At 40.2% G+C, this 21,901-nt stretch overlaps 1 protein-coding gene across 1 annotated transcript in view; it reads right to left on the bottom strand.

Annotated features, from left to right (window-relative positions):
- The window catches only part of LOC145407405 (glutamate receptor ionotropic, delta-1-like), a 207,470-nt gene extending 188,468 nt beyond the window's left edge, over nucleotides 1–19,002 (bottom strand). Inside the window, exon 1 of the mRNA XM_080278339.1 lies at nucleotides 18,796–19,002. Coding sequence (XP_080134465.1) covers nucleotides 18,796–18,995 — 200 coding nt within the window. The 5' untranslated portion in view covers nucleotides 18,996–19,002. The remainder of the gene's footprint in view (nucleotides 1–18,795) is intronic.
- Nucleotides 19,003–21,901: the final 2,899 nt, after the last annotated feature.

Below are 21,901 nucleotides of genomic sequence, written 5' to 3' on the forward strand. Positions count from 1 at the left end.
GATCAAAAACTTGCTGTAGGTTTGTGAAATGTTCAGGAATTGACTTACTCATTACAATGATGTTTTCTAGATAAGCAAAAAGAGAATGATTGATCATACCACTGAATACAGAATGGATAAGCCTAGTAAATACTGATGGAGCATTTCTAAGACAAAGTGAGGCCCTTTAAAATGATAATGGTCAGAAGGGGTACTGAATGTAGTTATATGGCGAGATGACTCTTCCATTTCTACTTGCCAGTAAACACTAAGTCAAGCGTGGTGAAAACAACGTTATTCTTGTCAAGTGATTCCAGTAGATCTGGTAAGACTGGTAATGGGGATCGATCAGGTACAGTGACAGAGTTTACTCTGCTAGTCAACTACGGGTCAAATTCACCTCCTTTCTTGGGTACTACGAAAAGCGGATTATTCCACAAACTGACGGAGTGTTCAGTGATATCCTGATTTAACATATCCCGTGCTATCTCATCTGTTTCTTTTTGGAAGATATGGGGTAATCTATATGCCGGGACATAATATGGTTGAGTGCCGGGAATCAGTTCAGTCTTATGCTTGATCATGCCTGTATTTCCCATAGGTTCACCGGGTAAGGCCAGAACATCTCTATATGTCTGCAATAGATTTAATTTTTCTTTATACTGAGGGAAGTCGCTCGGATCGACTTGCGAAATGCAACCAGCAGAAAGAATCATAGCAGAATCCGTAGAGTTTTCGGTGGTATACACACCAGGTAAATTATCATCATCCTTAGTAGTTACAGAGAATAGTGTATCCTGGCACACCTTTACGGCCCATGGGTACACCAGGAAGTCACCAAACTTTGTACCACTTTTAAGTTTTAGTGGAGCATTTGTTACTTTCAGTATGTAATGATAACACAAATTATCCTCCAACACGGTACACAATGCTGACTCGTATGTTAAGCCATTCATACAACACTTCTCAGGTAATGTTAATGCATTCACTCCTTTCGCACCAACAACACGGATGGAGACTTTCGTCAATTCGTGCAGCAACAAAATTTTGCACCATTTTGTCACTGCTCGTTTCATCTGTACGTGTTGCAAAATGTCTTTCATACTATTTGAGGTTGTTAAATGAGACGTCGTTGAGTCAACCATTGGGTCGCTGTTAGAGGGGGTGTCATGAAATACTAGTAAATTTATCCTCATTGCTCCCTGCTGGTGGTGGTGTAGTTACAATAGACTGTATGATCGAATTTACATTTGAATGGACAGGTAAGTCATGCATGAAACAAAGTCCCTGTCCTTCCATGCTACCACAAGAAGATATCAGTTCAATAGAATGTTGAGCAATGGTGTCTATGGCAGTCAAAACATCTGCAGGATACCGGAGTTTGTTTGTAATATAAATCTCAGATGTGAAGGGTTTTATTGATCATCGAGTTGTATCTCCAGTTACTTTGCCCTTCACATAAAATTCTGAGCCGTCAACACCACAGAGACGAATGTCAGGCGGTTCAAGGATTCAAGCCCATTTGATCCTTCCTTGAATTAGGGTGGACTCCGATATTAAGTTCACCATAGACCCAGAGTCCATCAAGAAAGATGTAAAGACTCCTTCACCTTTACCTAAAATAACTATACCTAGGCGAGTCAGAGGGCCAAAGTAACGAATGGGGAGCTCAGAATCTTGTGTCGTTATGGAGGAATCTGTTGGTCCTGGTGTGAGTTTCCCTCCGATGGTGTATTGAAAAGGGCATGGCATTCCCTAGTGGAATGACAATGGCACTTATGATAAGTCCAGTGCTTACTCTTGAATGATCGTGCAGGTGATCTATTATCATGCCTGAGAACTCGTTCATCAATTTTCTTCTAGCAGTTTGCTTCAAGGTGACCTGTTTGTTTACAGTACTAACAACCTCTCTTCGTTCTCCTTGAAGATCTGGGTCTATTAGGAGAGAAACTACTTTGTGACGTAGGTCTTGCACATGACACGGCTGGCGAACGTGGTGTGACGTTTTGTTTGAACGTGAGATGCGTCCCAGACCTTGGGACTGCAAGGAATGTGATGATGAGCTACTGAGTGGACGAACCGCGTGTACTGTTTGAGAGGGTATGATATCGAGTTTCTTGTCTAACTGTACAGCTAACATGGTTATGTCATCCTTTGGAGAAAACTGAATCTCTAGTGCTGCATCTAATTCATCCATACGAAGACGATTTACGAATCTAAGATAACCATAGAACACTTATACAACCTTTAGTGGCAGGGTAGTGTTTCCCATATCATCAGTTTCCGCCCACGGACTGTTTCGTATTGCCTCTGAAATTCCCGTTTCAGTTGCTGCTGACCCCACTGCTGCTTCTAACAGTGTATATTGTTCTGAAGGGATGAAGTTATCCTGACTCATGTTTTGTAATACTCTGTAAACGCTCATCAAGTATCCTGTTTTCGTGTGGTTACAAAAAAAAAAATGTACGAATCTGTTGCAGCATTTATCAAAGGACGTAAACTTATAAAAAAAAAAATACAACAAATTAGTGACCATACACGTGAGTAACCATCATCTAATCGGCTCTGAAGATAGGCGATTTTAGCACTGTCCGTTGTTAGCTCTTTGTTTGTAACTGCAGACTGGACATCACTAATGTAATCACACAGCGTTAATTGCGGGATTCTTTGCAATAAATTTGGAAAGAGATGCATCTTCCAAAATAATTGTTTTGGGGGAAAGGAGGGGTTCCCATAATTTAAAAATAAGTAGAAGTAAACTGAAAATTTTTTGAGGCACTGGGGGTATGATACTCAGCTGATTGAACTGTTTCTCACGAATAGTTCTTTCCCTTTCTCAGACAAGTATGATTGTCATGTACAATAAGGTTGTAGGTTTTATATAATCTCTGGTAGTATGTGTATAATCTTTAGGTTTCTTGAAGTAAGGAAATGTCATTAAAAATGAACTTGAGAGAAAAGAGTACAAAAGAAAACATTAAATGAGTGAAAATAAGTGGAGATTTTTTGTTTGTAACAAAAATATACTATTACGTACAATAACAGTAAACGAGGATATATATATATATATATATATATATATATATATATATATATATTTTGCACTGCGGAGTTGACCCTCGTGAGGTGTGGTGTGGTGAGGATCTGTCCCTTCTCCCCTTTGGGGCTAAGATGCAATTGAATGTGTTTGAGTGGATGAGTAAATTGGGAGTGTGTAGTCCTGTCTCGGCTACCTCCCTTTCCTTGGGGGAAGCAGCCTAAGTATACATATATATATATATATATATATATATATATATATATATATATATATATATATATATATATATATATATAATTATACAGTATATATATCTGTCTATATACCTAGGCTGCTTCCCCCAAGGAAAGGGAGGTAACCGAGACAGGACGACACATTCCCAATTTACTCATCCACTCAAACACATTCATTCACATCTTAGCCCCAAAGGGGAGAAGGGACAGATCCTCACCACACCACACCGCACAAGGGTCAACTGCGCAGTGCAATCAGTGACATCCGCAGCAGGGCCCAACAGCAGAGCTGGTTTAGCCCTGCCACATCATAATAGACCCATCCCCTTACCCGCACTTGACCTGATCAGCTGATCAGACCAAATGCGGGAGAATATCCCCTCAGGGCAGCGTCATCACCTATTAATTCACAATTTCTCTCCGTTTATTTCTGTCACGAACGGCCACTCTTCCTTGCTCAACAGACATCCCTCTCACATCCAGCGCTCTTTTCAGTGTCCATCCATCCTATTCGTGATCTCCCTCTCAGCCTTACATCATTCACATCAGATCTACTTATCTTTTTCACCAATCGTTCATTATCCAATCTCTCCATATGCCCAAACCATTGCAACACCCTCTGCTCAGCTCGATCAGCCATCTCCCGAACAACTCCAATTCACCTTCACACTTCATCATTTCTTACTCGATCCATACATGTCACTCCACACATACTCCTCAGACACCTCTTTTCCATTACATTCAAACTTTTCCTCTCTGCTGCACCCATATTCCATGTTTCAGCCTCACATAATGCAGTCAGTACCACAACACCCTCATACAGCCTTCTCTTTACATCCATTCTAAGCGAACGACATTTAAAGAAGTTTTTCATTCCTCCCAGCACCTTTCCTACTTGATTCATTCTAAACTTCACTTCTGCATCTATTCTTCCATCCACAGCAACGTATGACCCTAAATACTTAAACACTCTACCTCCTCAAGCAACTCACCTTTCAAACCTATATTCATCCTCCTACCATCTACCGACCTCGTACACTTCATCATTTTACTCTTATTCTCATTTACTTTCAATTTCCTCCTTTCACACAACCTTCCAAACTCCACAACCAACTGTCTCAATCTCTCCTCAGAATCAGCCACCTGTGCAATAACATTGCAAACAGCATCTGCCTCAGATTCCACTCTCAACAACAATCACCAGCCTCAGACGTCAACCTAACACTCTTGCATTCACCTCCCTTACAACACCATCCATATAAATATTAAACAACCAAGGCGACATCACACATACCTGTCACAGCCCCACTCTTACGGGAAACCAATAACTCACAGTATTTCCCACTCTTACACACACTCTATTATTTACATAAAAACTTTTCAGACCTTTTAGTAACCTACCATCAAGTCCATACAATCTTAAAATAGTCCACAAAGCCTCCCTATCAATTCTATCATACGCTTTCTCTAAATCCATGAATGCCCAAGACACATCCTTGCCTTTAGCAAAATGCTTTTCACACACTTGTCTCACAGCAAACACCTGATCCACACATCCCCTCCCTCTCCTAAAGCCACACTGCTCATCGCCAGTCACTCCCTCTGTACCCTCTCTAACTCCCTTAATTAACACTCTACCATACACCTCACCTACAACACTCAACAGACTTATACCCCTAAAGCCAGTACATTCATACTTATCACCCTTGCCTTTATACAACGGGACCACACAAGCACTTGCCCAGTCAATTGACATCATGCCTTTCACAAAGCACACATTCGACAGTCTTACTAACCAGTCAACAATAGTCACTCCACCACCCTTCAGGCATTCCACAGCACACCCATCCATATGTAGCTTTCCCTTTTTTCATCTCCTTTACTGCCTCCTGGACTTCCTGCTTTGTGATCAAAGAATCATTCAGCTCTCCCAACACATTTATTCCTTGCACTCTTCCATCTGCCACAATCTCAGCCACATTTCTTCCTCTACATTTAACAATCTTTCAAAATACTCTGCCCATCTCTTCCTTACTGCATCCATCTCAATTAACATCCTCCCATCCACTGCTTTTACTCGCTCTTCCTTCCCAGACTCTTCCTTTCGCACTCTTTTCACCTTCCAAATCATTTCCTTATTCTGTTGAAAATTCTCAGTCAACTGCCTACCCTACCTCTCATCTGCTGCCACTTTAGCATCACGCACAGCCCTTCTCGCCCTATTCCTCTTTTCCTATGACCTCTTATATGACACATCATCCTTCCTCCACAGCCACACTTCATATGCATGTCTCTTCTTAGCCACAGCCATACCTACTTCCTTGCACCACCATTCACTTCCTTTTCTTACACCACTCGTCACACCACACACCTCTTCCGCATTGCCCACCACAACACTCTTAACTCGCCCCGTCCCGACCACTATTCCACCACTGACTCCCCCCAATCCCGGCCATTTTTGGAAAAATTTTTTTTTGGCTCATACCTCTGCTCTTGGTGAGAAGCATCGAAAATTCATAGAGAAATCGCTCACCTGGGGTTTAAAATACTCGATACAGGTAGCAGTACCTCCTCACCTTACTGTGTTTTCTATCAGGCTTTCTCCAAAGAAAACCAGTTCTCTGGGACGGTTACCATTCCACACCACTCATCAACAGTATTTATTTATTTTTTTGGTAATTTATATGTAGTACGAGTGTATATTGGTTTTCACACAGTAATATAGGCAATATGAGCATTGTTTTACTCACTAACACATCAACATACCTGACCTTTTTTGGAGACATTACCTGGTCATCATTTCTGACTGTTACTTCCTCTAATGCTATGTAAAGTTTGTCCTCCACATTGTCATCAATTGGGGAATCACTCTGGCCCTGAATTTCGTATCGTGGCACGACATGTCTTTACTGGCCAGGTCACTGGTAACAGGTGAATTCCCGAGACAATGGCGTCCAGGGGGGGGAGGTCATGCTGGGTAAGGCATTGTCCCTGCCTGGCATCTTGTAGAGGAAGGTGTCCCGTGTATACGTACCAAAAATCTCTCGTGAAAATTGTGCAAATTAGGGACCTTGCAATTGATTCGCGTTTATGTACGTCAACGGGATTGGCAGTGACAAAACATGTGGACGTTTATTCAAGTCAACAGGACGCAGCGAGTTAAACAACTGCCATTCCACCTCCACACTGAAATTTTCCTGATCTTTCACTGCGTTCCACTCACCTTCCAATTTCTCCTGATACTCTATCATTTTTTTCTTTTATCCAACTCACTCACTTTCAAAACCTCCCTGCCACATCTTACTCTTCTAGCTCTCGCCCATCTCTTACCTACTCTTAACAATCCTTCCACGAGGTAGTGGTCAGACACAGCTCCACCCTCCCCTCTCAGAACTCTCACATCCAACAATCTTCCTATTACATTCTTGGACACAACCACATAGTCCATCAATGCTCTGTCAACAACCCTTCCACCCTCCTGTCTCACCCATGTATACTGGTACTTATAAATATCTTTCTTCTCAAACAGGGTATTTCCAATCACCATCTTTTGCTCAACGCACATCGCTATCGTTCATTCCCCATTTTCATTTCTTCCAGGCACACCATGCATACCAACTACACCTTCAACTGCTACATTTCCCACTCTAGCATTCAGATCTCCCATCATTGCCACATTCACATTCGCTCCAAAACTCTTCAGACACTCATCAACATCATTTCAGAAAGACTCCCTCTCTTCTTCATCCCTTTCACTACCAGGCCCATATGCACTCACAAACACCCAAAACTCATATCTTAATCTCGCTTTCACCCAAATCAGTCTCGATGACACCTCCTTCCATTCAATCACACACTGCTGTACATCCGGACTCACTAACAAGGCCACGCCTTCTCTTGCCCTTCCTGTATCAACACCTGCCAATTTTCCATTCACACTTCCAAACATAGACTCACCCTTCCCTTTCATCTTCGTTTCACTCAAAGCTAAAACATCCAACTTTCTTCTCACAAATATTCTCCCAATCCCCTCCCATTTAAACTCAATTGTACTACGTCCACACACATTCATAGACTCAATCTTCAGGGTACGGGGATAACTCAGTCCCCCATCCCTTTCTCTGGCCTCTCTCTCTCTCTCTCTCTCTCTCTCTCTCTCTCTCTCTCTCTCTCAGTATATATATATATATATATATATATATATATATATATATATATATATATATATATACAAATGAAGTGTTCATATGGATGAAAATAGTAAAAACAAATGAGAGTATTAAAATTTTTTCTGGGAAAGTTATAGTACAGGTATAGTAATTTAATCTTTTAAGAGAAGAAAGAAAAATAAATGTATTTTGAGTATTGTTGCGAAGATAACAGAGGGAACCTTCTTACTGAATGTCTCTAAATTCCACTGTTTAAAAAACATCTACTGCATGGCATGGTATGACCTGCTGCTGATAGCTGGTGGGGGTGAAGAGGGCACGTTACAGGTCACTGGGTCACTGAATGTCTGACAGTCAGCAGGATTGTTGGCCGGGACGAACAGGTGGTTTGTGGCAGACAACAGGGGCGGCAGTGGCTGACGGTTTTGGTGGCAGGCAGTCTGACTGACGCGTTTGGCAGCAGGTAGACTCACTGACAGATGGTTTTAGTGACAGACAGGTTCTATGACAGCCAGGGTTGGCGACAAGTGACAGACAATCGGTATTCAGGCTACTGGGCTTGACATCAGACAGACTTGATATAAGGTGCATTCAGACCTTGCTGCCACCAAAATGTGAGATGTGGGCCCGTAGAGTTAGTATCAGTATTTCAAGTGATAAAAAAAAAAAAAAAAAAAATCTATCTTCACCACTGGATGGTTTATAAAAAGGGACTAAGATGTTACCCCTACAGAGTGTAGCTATTATCTGACTTCTCATACAGTCTTCTAGGGTATATGTAGTAAGTTTCCTTTGTGTGGTGCTCAATGTCATCCCTAGCCTGTTTACAGAAAGTTCTGTTGATCTCGGTCCTGACTCATGGATGGGTCTGCGCAAAGCATCCCATTGATCACACTTACATTGGTAGGTAGGTAGGTAGGTCATTAGGTCAGTAGGTAGGTAGATGGGTAGGTAAGTAAGTAGGTGGGTAAATAGGGAAGCAGGTAGGTATACATGGCGAGGGTTAGTGCCCCTCCCCGGAAAACAACTAACTAAAAAAACAAACAAGAAGCCTCGGACAAGGACTGACCAAACGATGACGACCCAGGACCGGACAAAGGACTTGGTAATGAGTACATGGAATGTAAGAGGAGCGAATGATGAGGTGAAAGAGAGAGAGACTGTCCAGGTGCTTGAGGGTGCGAAAGTGGATGCATATGGAATAACTGAAACAAAATGGAGAGGAGAAAGTGTGAGAGAATGTGAGTATGGATGGGGTATATGTGCAGGAGTAGGTGAGAGTGAGAGGGCAAAGGAAGGAGTATGTATAGTTGTGAGTAAAAGATGGAAGAGGAGCATAAGACAGTATGGATCAGTTGGGTCAAGGATTGTGTGGGTAAAGTTGAAAGTTGGAATACAAATGTGGGCGATTGTGTGTGTGTATGCGCCAACGCAAGATCGTGCTAGAAGAGTGAGAGAAGAGTTCTGGACAAATGTGGAAGTGTGCATGGAAAAGTTTAGAAGGAATGAGAGGGTGTTTTTGATTGATGATATAATGGTAAAGTTGGGAATGTGAAGGTGGATGGAATAGTTGGTGAGTGGGGTGTGCCTGCTGAGATAGATGAGAATGGGAGTGCGTTAGTGGACATTTGTGCTGGGAGGGGGTTAGTGATAGCCAATACCCTCTTCAGGCATAAAATGATCCACAGGTATACATGGCGAGTGATGAGAAGGGTGGGTGGTGAACTGAATGAAAGGAAGGCAATGATTGATTATATGTGTGTGGATGAAAGGATACGAAAATGTGTAAAGGATGCAAGAGTGTATAGAGGTTGGGGGAGTGGACTTTCTGACCACTACTTGGTGGTGGCCAGAATTAGAATGCAAGTAAGATGGAGGAATAGAAGAAGGGAAAGACGAGAGGAAGGAGTAGTTGCAAGGAGAGTGGAAAGGTTACAAGAGGATGAGAAAAAGGCAGAGTATAAGAGAGAAGTGGAGGAACGATTGGGCAAATATGAATTGGAGCAGATGGGAGACGTGGAAGGTGTGTGTAAGGTATTTACAGAAGAAATATGTGCAGCATGTGATGTGGTGTGTGGAAGGAAGAGAAGACGGAGGGGGTTCAAGGAACAGCGTGGTGGACTGAAGAGGTGAAACAGGCTGTGGCACAAAAGAAGAAAGCATACAATGAATGGATGAGAAATAGGGGCGTGGAAGAAGTTGAGAGACGGAAGAGAGAGTTATATGTGAAAAGCAAGAGAGAGGTGAAAAGGTTAGTAAGAGAGAGTAAGAAGAGAGTGGATGAGGAATTTGGAAGGAATTTAAGTGTAAAGTGGAGGGACTGTAAGAAAATGTTCTGGAGAGAAGTGAAAAGAGTAAGACAGGGTGGAAGTGAGGTTAGCAGGGGAGTGAAAGATAAAAATGGTAGATTACTAGTGGAGAAGGGAGAAAACGTGAGGAGATGGAGAGAACACTTTAAGGAATTGTTGAACGTAGAGGATGGAAGTAATGCGAGTATAAGTGGCTGGGGAATGGCTGGGAGAAGGAGGGAGGTGAGAAGACAGGAAGAAATCAGTAGGATAGAAGTTGTGGAAGCAATGAAGAAAGTTAAATCGGGGAAAGCCCCAGGAATTGATGGAGTGTGTGGTGAAATGCTGAAGCATGGGGGAGAGATAGTAGTAGAATGGATGTGGAAGATGTGCAGATTGGCCTGGGAGGAATGTAGAGTCCCGGAGGATTGGAAGTCAGGTATAATTATTCCCTTGTACAAAGGAAAAGGGGAAAAAGAAGTGTGTGGTAATCATAGGGGCATTTGTCTTCTTAGTAAAATAGGAAAAGTGTATGGTAGGATACTTATAGACAGAGTTAGAGAAAGAACAGAGAAATTAGTTGGAGAAGAACAGGGAGGCTTTAGGAAGGGAAGAGGTTGTGTAGATCAGATATTCATTCTTAGATCTTTAGTGGAAAAGTTTCTAGAGAAGGGAAAGAAGTTGTATGCGGCTTTCATGGATTTGGAGAAAGCATATGATAGGGTGAATAGACAAGGATTGTGGAAAGTGTTAAGAATATATGGAGTTGAATGCTGTGAAGAGTATGTACGATGGTGTGAAGGCTGCAGTGCGTGTGGATGGTGAACTAAATGAATTTTTGTCTTTGAAAGTTGGTTTGAAACAGGGATGTGTCATGTCTCCATGGTTGTTCAATCCGTACATGGATGGGGTAATAAAAGAGGTACAAGGTAGGGTAGTGGATGTTGGAGTGGCCCTGGTGAGAGAGGATAGTGTTTGGAAACTCCCTGTACTGTTGTTTGCAGATGATACTGTGTTGTTGAGTGAAGACGAAGGGGAGCTGCAAGGCGTGATGGATGAGTTTGAGAGAGTGTGTAAGAAACGGAATCTAAAGGTGAATGTAGGGAAGAGTAAAGTGATGGTCTTTGAGAGAGGTGAAGTTAGTGAATGTACAGCGAGGTTGGATGGTGAGGAATTGGAAAATGTGAGTACGTTTAAGTACTTGGGTAGTGTGATGAGTAAGGATGGATGTTTGGAGGGTGAAGTGCTTGAAAGGGTACAACAGGGAAGAAAGGTTGCTGGTTCTTTGAAAGCAGTGATAAGAAACAGGGAAGTGAGCATGGAAGTGAAAAAGTTACTACATGACAGTATTGTGATACCAACTCTAACGTACGGAAGTGAAGCTTGGACATTGTTGGAAGTCAAGAGTGAGAGCAGTGGAAATGAGTTATTTAAGAGGAGCCTGTGGAGTCACGTGGAGAGACAGGCTGACGAATGACGATATAAAGGAGCGTTGTGGTGTTGATGTGGATGTGATAGGAAGCGTTATGAGGAACACACTGAGGTGGTTTGGCCATGTGGAGAGGATGGAGGGTGAAAGACTGACGAGGAGAGTGTATGTGAGTGAGGTGGAGGGGGGAAGAGGGAGGGGGAGGCCGAGGATGAGATGGAGGGATGGGGTGGAGAGGTATATGAGAGAGGGGGGTGTGAGTTGGGAGCAGGGCAGTGAAATGGCGGGGGACAGGGCGACTTGGAGGCGATTTGTTTGTGGCCACCCCAAACGGAATTGAGGCGTCTGGCAATAGATAGATAGATAGACAGAGGTAGGTTTATAGGTAGGTGGATAGGTAAGTAAGTAGGTGGTTAGATAAGCTGCTTACTCTTACAAATATTCCAGCTGACAGAACACATGACTCTTGTCAATTATAGCCAACTGCTCGTCAGTGAAGTAGTTGCAGATTCTATACAATAATCCACGTGTCTTTGAAGTGATTTAAGCAAGTGATCTGTCTTGAGAGATCCAGCTGAGGGTGTTGTTAAGGGAATCTCAGAGAATTTCTATAATTTTTGAGATAAGAATATTAGTAGCATTGGGAGTAATGAAGCAATGAGGCAATATTTGCCTGTTAATAAGTTGTATATATTTAGTTTTCCTAGCATTAAATGATGCAATGTTACTTTGGCCCCACTCAGTGATCTTTGATAAGTTTTGATTTATGGAAATTGCTCTATTGAGTTGCGAGTCAGAGATATTAGTTTGTGAATGGATCTTTGAGTGTGAAGGAGCTCTGAAGTGTACAGTAGATTCATCTGCATATGAGTAAATGGGATTCTGGGTGATAGATGAGAAATCATTAATATGAATTAGGAATAAGGTTGGAGCCAAGACTGATTCTTGTGGCACGCTGGCATTAATCGAGTGGAAATTGAATGTACAGTCAAAGACAAAAGTCGTGTCGCGGTTTTGTCCAAAGATTAAGTGCAACACTTGAAACATTATGAAAGCTGTACCACAGTTACATGTTCGTGGTTGGCTAGCCTGACTTCGTCAAGCTTCATATCTGCTGCTGATGGGATGACGGTATGAATGAACCCATGAAATTCTGAAGCCTTAACATCGACTCGCAGGAATTGCTGATTCCAAATTTCGTATGACACACGAAATGCCAACGGTTAGGCGATGATCACCTGACATTTCAGCTTACATCTTACTACAAATCGTCAAGCAGACCTACTATACCATGGTATGGAGAGGTCAAGCAACATGCATCCAACTAATAGGAATATGAAAGGTGGCATGATCTTCCGTTATTTATGGGAAACGAATCCTGAACAGAATGCTCAAACATTTGGTACAGGCATACCCATAGAAAGGTGTATTAGGATTAACGAGGAAGGCACAACGGAGAACCGTCATCGTTCAGGTCGTCTTCATTTTACCACAACTCAATAGGACCAGGAAAAAATCACAACGATGGAAGCAGCATCCGCAAATAGTGCTTACGCCATAAGATATGAAGTGCACCTAGAATGAAGCACACGAACAGTTGTGCGTTGACTTAGATCGTCTGGTTTATGTGTTCGGACTAATCTGTGGGATTCAGGTTGCCAGCCACTCTAAAAGAAAAAAAAAAATCAGTTACCATAATAGAATAACTCTGTTCTCATGTGTTGAATACTATAGTGAATTTTGTTTTACAACACTTAAATAATGTCCCAGGTCATAATTATCAACTTGATTAGCTAATTTACAGTTGAAAAAGATGGAAAACTGACTTCCGAACACCTCTTAAGCTAACTGAATTGTAACGCTGATAATGTTGGAATAAAAACAGAAGATGAGAAACGCTTCATCAATACTAAATAAAAACAGCAGTCAGAATGATTTAATAATTATGTAGATTAGTTTCGGTAAGTTACAAAATAAATAAATATATATATATATATATATATATATATATATATATATATATATATATATATATATATATATATATATATATATATATATATATATATATATATATATATATATATATATATATATGCTGGCATCCACAGGCTGGTCACCTGGAGCAAATGGTAAATCACGTCAGTGCTACCAACCAATCGTTCGATACAAAGCAGACAGCTCCAAAACTATAGTCTGTCAGCAGATATTTTCACCAAATTTCACGACACGACTTTTGTCTTTGACTGTACATCATCTGCTTTTACTCACCTCTTTCTGTCATTGGGATAATAAGAAATCAGTGGAAAAAACGATGATTTGCCATAACAAGGAAGTTTGGATAGCAAAGAACGGTGCCACATTCTATCAAAAGCTGTAGAATTATCAAGGGCTATTGCATGGGTTTCTCCATGTTGGTCAGTTGACTGGTGGATGGTATGGGTCAAGAGACTGAGTATAGCAAATGTGGATCTTTCGTGGCGAAAAGCATACTGTCTGCCACTAATTAAGTTGTTGGTTTCAAGATGTTTAACAATATGTATATCCGACTACAGTCTCAAATTCTTTACCAAGAGAAGATATGATAATTACTGGTCTGCAATTAGAGGGGTCAGAGGAACTTCCTTTCTTCGGAATTGGGTGGATATTGGCTTCATTCCAAAAATTTGGATATGTGAAAGTACGGAGGCATACTTTGAATAATATGGGTAAAACAGGAGCAACTTCTGGGGAACGCGTTTTCAAAACTACTGGACGAATTCCATCTGGACCGTGGGCTTTGTTGGTTGGCAAATTGTCTAGAATGGATTTTATGTAGCTAGTGTCTCTCTTAAGCGGAGCAATTTCTGGAGAGTCGAGTTCTAGAACAGGGACTTTCTTGCTGACTTCCTCTAAGGTAGACTTTGTGGCAAACGTACTAGCCAGATGTTTTCTTTTTCACGTGAGTCTTTTATAAAGTTTCCATTACAAGATTTTAGTGGGGTAATGAGTGATGACTTGTTAAAGTTGTTATTGAAACAACTGAAAGTTGACCAGAATACTGTATTCTACTGTCACTGTTTTGTCTTTTAATATAGTGGATGCTTGGCTGTGAAGAAAGTTTGATTTACTGAGATTTACTACCGCTTTTGCAAGGGGTCTCTCTCAATTTTTACCAGCTGCTATAGTGAAAGTCATATTGTTTTCAATTTGTTTTCTTACCGAATTCTTACCAAATTGTATCTTTACAGGAATTATTCAAGCTCGTACTGTCCCGTGCATTAAACCATTTTTATCATACATATCCTTAAATTTGTGAATAGTTTTGGCACACACTACATCATTCGGTAGTGCATTCCACTAATCAATTGCCCTATTTGGGAAACTGAATTTCCTTACGTCTCCTCTCTTATGTTTTTTTTCCCTTTTTTCAGTGTCCTCTTGCTGATGCTTACCCATAGGTTATACAGTATATTCATTTATGTCTATTTTCTCATTCCCTGAGATGCATTTGTAGAGCATAAGCGTGTCTCCTCTTTTCCATCTCTCCTGTATAGATTCAATTTTTCTAATCTTTCTTCATAGCTTAGATCTCTTAAACTTGGTATCCATCTCGTAGCTGCCCTTTATACTTTTTCAATCTTATCTATGTGTTTTTTGAGATGAGGATTCCATACTACTGATGCATATTCCAGGGTTGGTCTGATGAATGATGTTATCTTTCTCAACACGTCTTCATTTAAATATGTGAATGCTATTCTCATATTAGCAAACAATGGATACATGTTACGTACAGACTTCTCATTGACATGGTCATCTAGTGATAGTCTATTATTGATACTTACTCCTACATCCTTCTCTCTTTCTGATATGTGTAGGGTTGATCTTCCTAACCTGTAATCCCAATCTGGTCTTTTCTCACTTTTACCAAATTTAATTACATGACACTTGTCCACATTGAATTCCATTTGCCATTTATTGCTCCATGAAGCTTGTTTAATCCTCTTGCAGCAATTTGCAAGAATCTATGTTAGTAATTTTCCTTTGAATTTTTGCATCATCCGCAAACATATTGAGTTAGCTTCCACTTCCAATGTTACTGTCTGTGTCATTTATATATACTAAAACATAATTGGTGCCAGCACCGAGCCCTGTGGCACTCCGCTGGTCACTTCCCTCCATGATGAGTAATTTCTCCTTCATATTGTTTTCATTTCTCTTTTTCTAAGAAAATCATGCATCCAACAGTACAGATTGTCTTGGATACCTACTTGATGGTACAGTTTCCATAAAAATCTTTGGTGTGGTACTCTGTCAAATGCAATCCTAAAACCTAGATGGATACTGTCCACCCAGCCTTCTCTTTTCTGTAATATTTCCGTAACTCTATCATAGTGGCTTAATAGATTAGTAACACATGATTTTCCCTTTCTAAAACCGAACTGCCTCTCTGTTATCATACTGTGTTCTAGACGTTTTACCTAAACTTTCCTTATCGGCTATTCCAGTATCATACTTACAACACTGGTCAGTGATACTGGTCGGTAATTGAGTGGATATTGTCTATTCCCTTTCTTGAATAAGGGAACAATGTTTGTTTTCTTCCAAATATCAGGTAGTTTACCTTAATCTAAGGATTCCTTAAATATTAAATACAATGGTCTGCTTAACTCTTCTGCACATTCATGTAGCACCCAACCTGAAATTCCGTCAGGACCATTTCCTTTTCCTCTGTCTGCTTTACTTAACTCCTCCAGTACTTCTTTTTCTGATATTTGTATATTTGGGCATGCATGTTCCATATCATCTCTCTTAAAATTTCTTTCTTTTGTAAAAACTGATTAGAATTTTTTTATTTAGTCCTTCACAAATATCTTTCTCTTGTGTATAGATGATCCCCTCATCCGTGATGGACTGTATTTATTTTTAACTTTGGTTTTGCTTTGCATGTAACTGTAAAAAAGCTTACGCTGATCACTACTTTTATTTATAATGTCCACCTCAAACTGTCTTCGAGCCTCCCTCCTTATCTTTGGATAATCGTTACTTGCCTGTTAATAGTTGTTATATGCCTTCTCACTATTGTGTCTTCTGTATCTATTCCACAGCAAGCCTCTTTTTTCTTTTGATTTTTTACACTGTGTATTCAACCATTTCTTTATTTTCATTTCTGTTGCTATGTGCTGTGGGATGTAATTTTGGACTTCTATTTCATAAAGATCACAGAATTTTCAGTATATAATATTTACATCTTGTCCTCTAATTTCTTTTTCCCAATATGTTTCTAAAACTACTTCTGCAGGTCATGATAGTTGCTTTTTTTGTAATTTAGATTTTTTTTTTTTTTTTTTTTTTTTCCAATTCTTACTGCTGGAAACGTCACACGCTATCTTGATGTACAATACGGCATGGTCGCTTTTGACGAATGGGGGGGTGATACATTATATTGTCAATTTAATTTTCTTGCCTGGTAAATATAAGGACTAGTAGTGATGGATCATCAAGTCTTCTTTTTCTGGTGGGTTCCTTTACATGCTGTGTTAGGAAATCTCCTGCACGAGATGTAGGAGTTTTTTTTATCCCAACAGCTTTCATGGCTTTTTACATCTAAAATATTCCAATTTATACTTGAATTAACGTCTGAAGTTAATATAATTCTTTCAAATTTCTCTTCCATTCTATGTAATAATGTTCTTAAACTTTGAATTGTACTTCCTCCTAGGTCTTCATATTCGCCTCTTTCCCAAGTGTTAGTTTTAAGTGGCATGTTCTTACCTAATTGTTCTTACCTAATTGTATCTTTACAGGAATGAGTCAAGCTCGTACTGTCTCGTGTCTTAAACCATATCCTTAAATTGGAGAATTGTTTTGGCACACTATTTCATTCGGTAGTGAATTCCATTGATCAACTGCTCTGTTTGGGAAACTGAATTTCCTTATGTCTTTATCACATCTCTTCTTGTGCAGTTTTTTGCAGTGTCCTCTTGCTGATGCTTCTCCATATGTTAAGTAATCATTTATGTCTATTTTCTCCTTCCCTAATATGCATTTATATATCATTATCATGTCACCTCTTTTCTTTCTCTCCTGTAGTGTTGGTAGATTCAGTTTATTTAGTCTTCCTTCGTAGCGTAGGTCCCTTAAGGTTGGTATCCATCTTGTAGCGGCCGTTTGAACTTTTTCAATCTTGTCTATGTGTTTTTTGACATGAGGACTCCAGACTACTGATGCATATTCCAGGGTTGGTCTAATGAATGATGTTATTATCCTTCTTAGCATGTCTTCATTTATGTATGTGAATGCTATTCTCATATTTGCAAGCAGTGTATACATGTTCCGTACCTTCTCGCTGACGTGGTCAGCCGGAGATAGTCTGTTATTGATAATCACACCTAGGTCCTTCTCTCTTTCTGATGTGTATAGGGTTTTATTTCCTAACGTATAATCCCAATCAGGTCTTCTTCCACTTTTACCAAACTTGATTACATGACACTTGTCCACACTGAATTCCATTTGCCATGTATTACTCCATTCATGAAGTTTATTTATTTCTTCTTGTAGCTCTTTACAAGAGTCTGTGTTAGTAATTCTCCTTTGTATTTTTGCATCATCTGCAAACATATTCAGATAGCTTTCATTTCCCGTGTTACTGTTTATATCATTTATATACACTAAAAACATGATTGGTGCCAGCACTGAACCCTGTGGTACTCCACTAGTCACTTCTTTCCATGATGATTAGTTTCCTCTTAGTACTGTTCTCATTTCTCTTTTTATGAGAAAATCTTGCTTCCAACAAAACGGTTTGCCTCGAATTCCTCCTTGATGGTACAGTTTCCATAAAAGTCTTTGGTGTGGTACTGTGTCAAATGCTTTCTTGAAATGTAAATAGATACTGTGTGTGTGTGTGTGTGTGTGTGTGTGTGTGTGTGTGTGTGTGTGTGTGTGTGTGTGTGTGTGTGTGTGTGTGTGTGTGTGTGTGTGTGTGTGTGTGTGTGTGTGTGTGTGTGTGTGTGTGTGTGTCTAACTCTGGGCATAGGCTCCACAACCTGCTCCCAAGGCCCAGTAGTCCTTCCATATACCATACACTTCTACATGTCACCACTTCATCGTTAACGGACACCATCCATATTTCATACATGCTAGGGCTGTCTCATACAGGACTGGTGTACTGGTATTAACGGGGGTATTTTACGTGTCTTAGGGTCTTCTGGTACATCAATAAGTCTGATTTTATGAAATTCAAATCCTTAAACTGTTCCCTGCCACAGCCGGGATTTGAACCTGGGTTAGATAGGACTGCAGCCCACCTCTCTATCGATTGAGCCACTGCCTCCCCCAGCATGTGTCTTTTAGCACGATAACTTCGCAACCGCTCTAAGTATCATCACATAATTTTACATCTCATCCTTGGTCACCCTTGATCACCCTCTCCCTCTACACACACACACACACACACACTCAGTTCTCACCACATGGCCAAACGATCTCAATTAACTTCTGAAGGCGTTCTAGCACATTTAATAAGAGTAGTAGTAGTAGTAGTAGTAGTAGTAATAATAATAATAATTATAAAAATAATGATAATAATAATAATGATAATAACAATGACAGTTATGATAGTGTCAGTGATAATACAGTCGTTATGAAGGTAATGTTTTTTGCTGATGAAAATTACCTGAATTCGGTGGAGTTGTCATCGATGACGGAGATGAGTGAGTTTGTACGTGATAGGGTCTTGTGGAGGTGGTGGAGGGTGTGGAGGCGGTGGAGAGGCAGGCGAGTGAAGGCGAGCAGCCTCGTTGTCTGGACCAGCAGGAGGTGGCTCTTGAAGGAGGATTTAGCAAAGGCGGCGAGGAAGGCTGGGTCATCGCTCATCAACACCACAGTCACACAGTACAACCTCGTCACCAGCTGAACAAGCCCTCAGTTTATTGTTCTAAACGTTACTCCTATATTGGTTGAAATTAAGAATCTGACCACACAAAAATGATTCTTCATATATGGACCTCGAATGTACTTAATCGGAAATGCAAATGTGAACTCTAAGTAGAGTGATATACTGACATTTATCGTGTGTCAAGACTTCACAGTACCATAATTTCTACAAATGAAAGACTCATGTTCATATACGGAAATGGTGATTTGTAAGAGGATATGGTTTTGATTAAACGAAACCCTTTTTCAGGTATAAATAGAGACATGCTATGCGCATATATATATATATATATATATATATATATATATAATATATATATATATATATATATATATATATATGTGTGTGTGTGTGTGTGTGTGTGTGTGTGTGTGTGTGTGTGTGTTACAAGGAATTTGTATATCCAGTGATTTCATGATATCCTTAACGAATTCGTTAAATGAGTTAAAATTATGATTCGTTAATTAAGGTTAGGTTATTATAGGCTGCAGTTAGGTTAGGCTGGGGTAATCTAGGTTAAGTTTAGGTTAGATCAGGCTAGGCTAAAGAGGTTTGGTTACGGTAGGTTAATTAATTAACCTAATAAAGCTTTACCTGAATTAATCTAACTAACCTAGTCTAACCCTACCTAAACTTAACCTAGATTATCCCAGCCTAACCTAACCATAGCTCAAATTAACCTAACCTTATTTCACCCAACCAAATTTAAACTCGCTTCGTGAATTCCTTAGGGATTTCATGAAATGACTGATTACACAAATTCTCTCTCTCTCTCTCTCTCTCTCTCTCTCTCTCTCTCTCTCTCTCTCTCTCTCTCTCTCTCTATATATATATATATATATATATATATATATATATATTGTAGCCTGTGAACCGTGTGAGAACAGAAGTGAGACAGAGAAAGACAAGTTTTGGGATGAGTTGGATGAAGAAGTAGGAGAAATGTCCTGGAGATATATAAAGTGATTGTAATAGGCGATATGAATGGTAGAATAGGCACTGGTCCTGTGAATGATACAATGGGTAATAATGGAGCACCAAGTGAGAATGACAGTGGGAAGCGACGCAAGGACATGTGTTATAAAAGAAGGTCATGCGTTTGTAATTCTTATTTTAAACACAAAAATGAACATAATTATTCGTGGTATTGGCGGAATGGAGGTCATGTTGAATGGAGTCTCATTGATTACATGCTTGTAGAGAAATCGATGCTGGGTAGTGCTGATGATACGAGGGCAGTGAGAGAAAGATGTGGAGGTTTGTCAGATCATATGATTGGGGTATGCAAGATCAAGCTGAGACGAGTAAGGTGGACCAAGAGAGAGATGAGCTTCCAGGGAGAAAGACTTAAAGCCGAGAAGTTGAGGATCAAAGAAATGGCAGATGAATACATGACCAAAGTAGGGGAGGAATTAGAATCAGTGAATGAAATGGATCTAGACAGCTTGTGGAATGTATGTAGGGATTGCTTGGGAACGCTAGAGCGGTCTGTGGTGTGGCATCAGTACCAACAAAGAAGGTGAGGCATGTCGGGCTGAGGAGGTTAAGAGAGCGGTGAAGGAAAAGAGGAAGAAGTGGCTAGAGAGGATACAGGACAGGGGTTCAGTTGAAATATGAAATGAATATACAGAGATCAAAAAGCATGTAAAGAGACTAGTGAAGAGGAAAAAGAAGAAAGTAAATGATGATCTAGGAAGAAAAATAACTGCAAATTACTCTGAAAACAGGAAGTTATTCTGGAAAGAGGGGCGGAAATGTAAAAGTGAAAGCGGAAAGAAATGTGAAGGTGTGAAGGATGTAAGTGGTAGATTATTAGCTCATGGGGATGAAGTAATGACAAGATGGAAAGAATATTTTGAAAGTATGATGAATGGGTATGGAGACAGGAAAGCGACTGTTAACATGATTGGTTTTGAGGGTTGGCAGAGAAGGAATGCAGTGACAGGAAACGTGACACTCGTGGGGGTGAAAAACTTTGTGAAGCGGCTGAAAAATGGGGTAGCAGGTGGGGTTGATGAGGAATATGCAGAGATGATTAAGTGTAGTGGAGAGAGAGGAATGAAGTGCTTGTTGGAGATATGTAAGAAGGCATGAGTGAGTGAAACTGTGCCAGGAGAGTGGAAAAAGGTAGTGATTGTACTCCTGTACAAAAATAAAGGTGAGAGAAGTGAGTGCATGAGTTATCGAGGCATAAGTCTATTGAGTGTGGTAGGGAAGGTATATGGAAGAATTATTATAGACAAAGTAAGAGAGAGAGATCAGAAGTCCTAGTGAGTGACGGACAGGGTGGCTTTAGGAGTGTCACTGGATGTGGGGATCAAATATTTCCAGTAAGAAGGGGGAGAAGGCTTGTGAGAAGGACTATAAGGCGTTTATAGCATTTACAGATCTGGAAAAAGCATACGACAATGTAGACAGAGAAGGATAGTGGAAAGTTTTGAGCATGTATGGTATACATCGTAAGCTGCTAGGTGCCGTCAAGAGTTCCTATGATGGTAGTGAGACATGTATAAGAGTAAATGAGCATCTAAGTGAATGGTTCATCATCAGTGTGGGAGTGTGACAAGGTTGTGTGATGTCCCCATGATTGTTATATATATATATATATATATATATATATATATATATATATATATATATATATATATATATATGGATGTGGTGATGTGAGAATTAAAAACACGAGTAATGGAAAGAGGGCTAGAGTTGGTAATGAGCAGTGATAGATGAAATGTCTCAAATTTGTTGTATGCTGATGATGCAGTGCTACTTGCAAATACCGGACAAGAGCTTGGTAGACTAGCGCAGTTTTTGTTGATGTCTGTGAGCATCGTGCTTTGAGAGT

The sequence above is a fragment of the Coenobita brevimanus genome, chromosome 8 (assembly GCF_032717465.1).
Source record: "Coenobita brevimanus isolate Jiangsu-jjx chromosome 8, ASM3271746v2, whole genome shotgun sequence".
Lineage (NCBI taxonomy): Eukaryota > Metazoa > Arthropoda > Malacostraca > Decapoda > Coenobitidae > Coenobita > Coenobita brevimanus.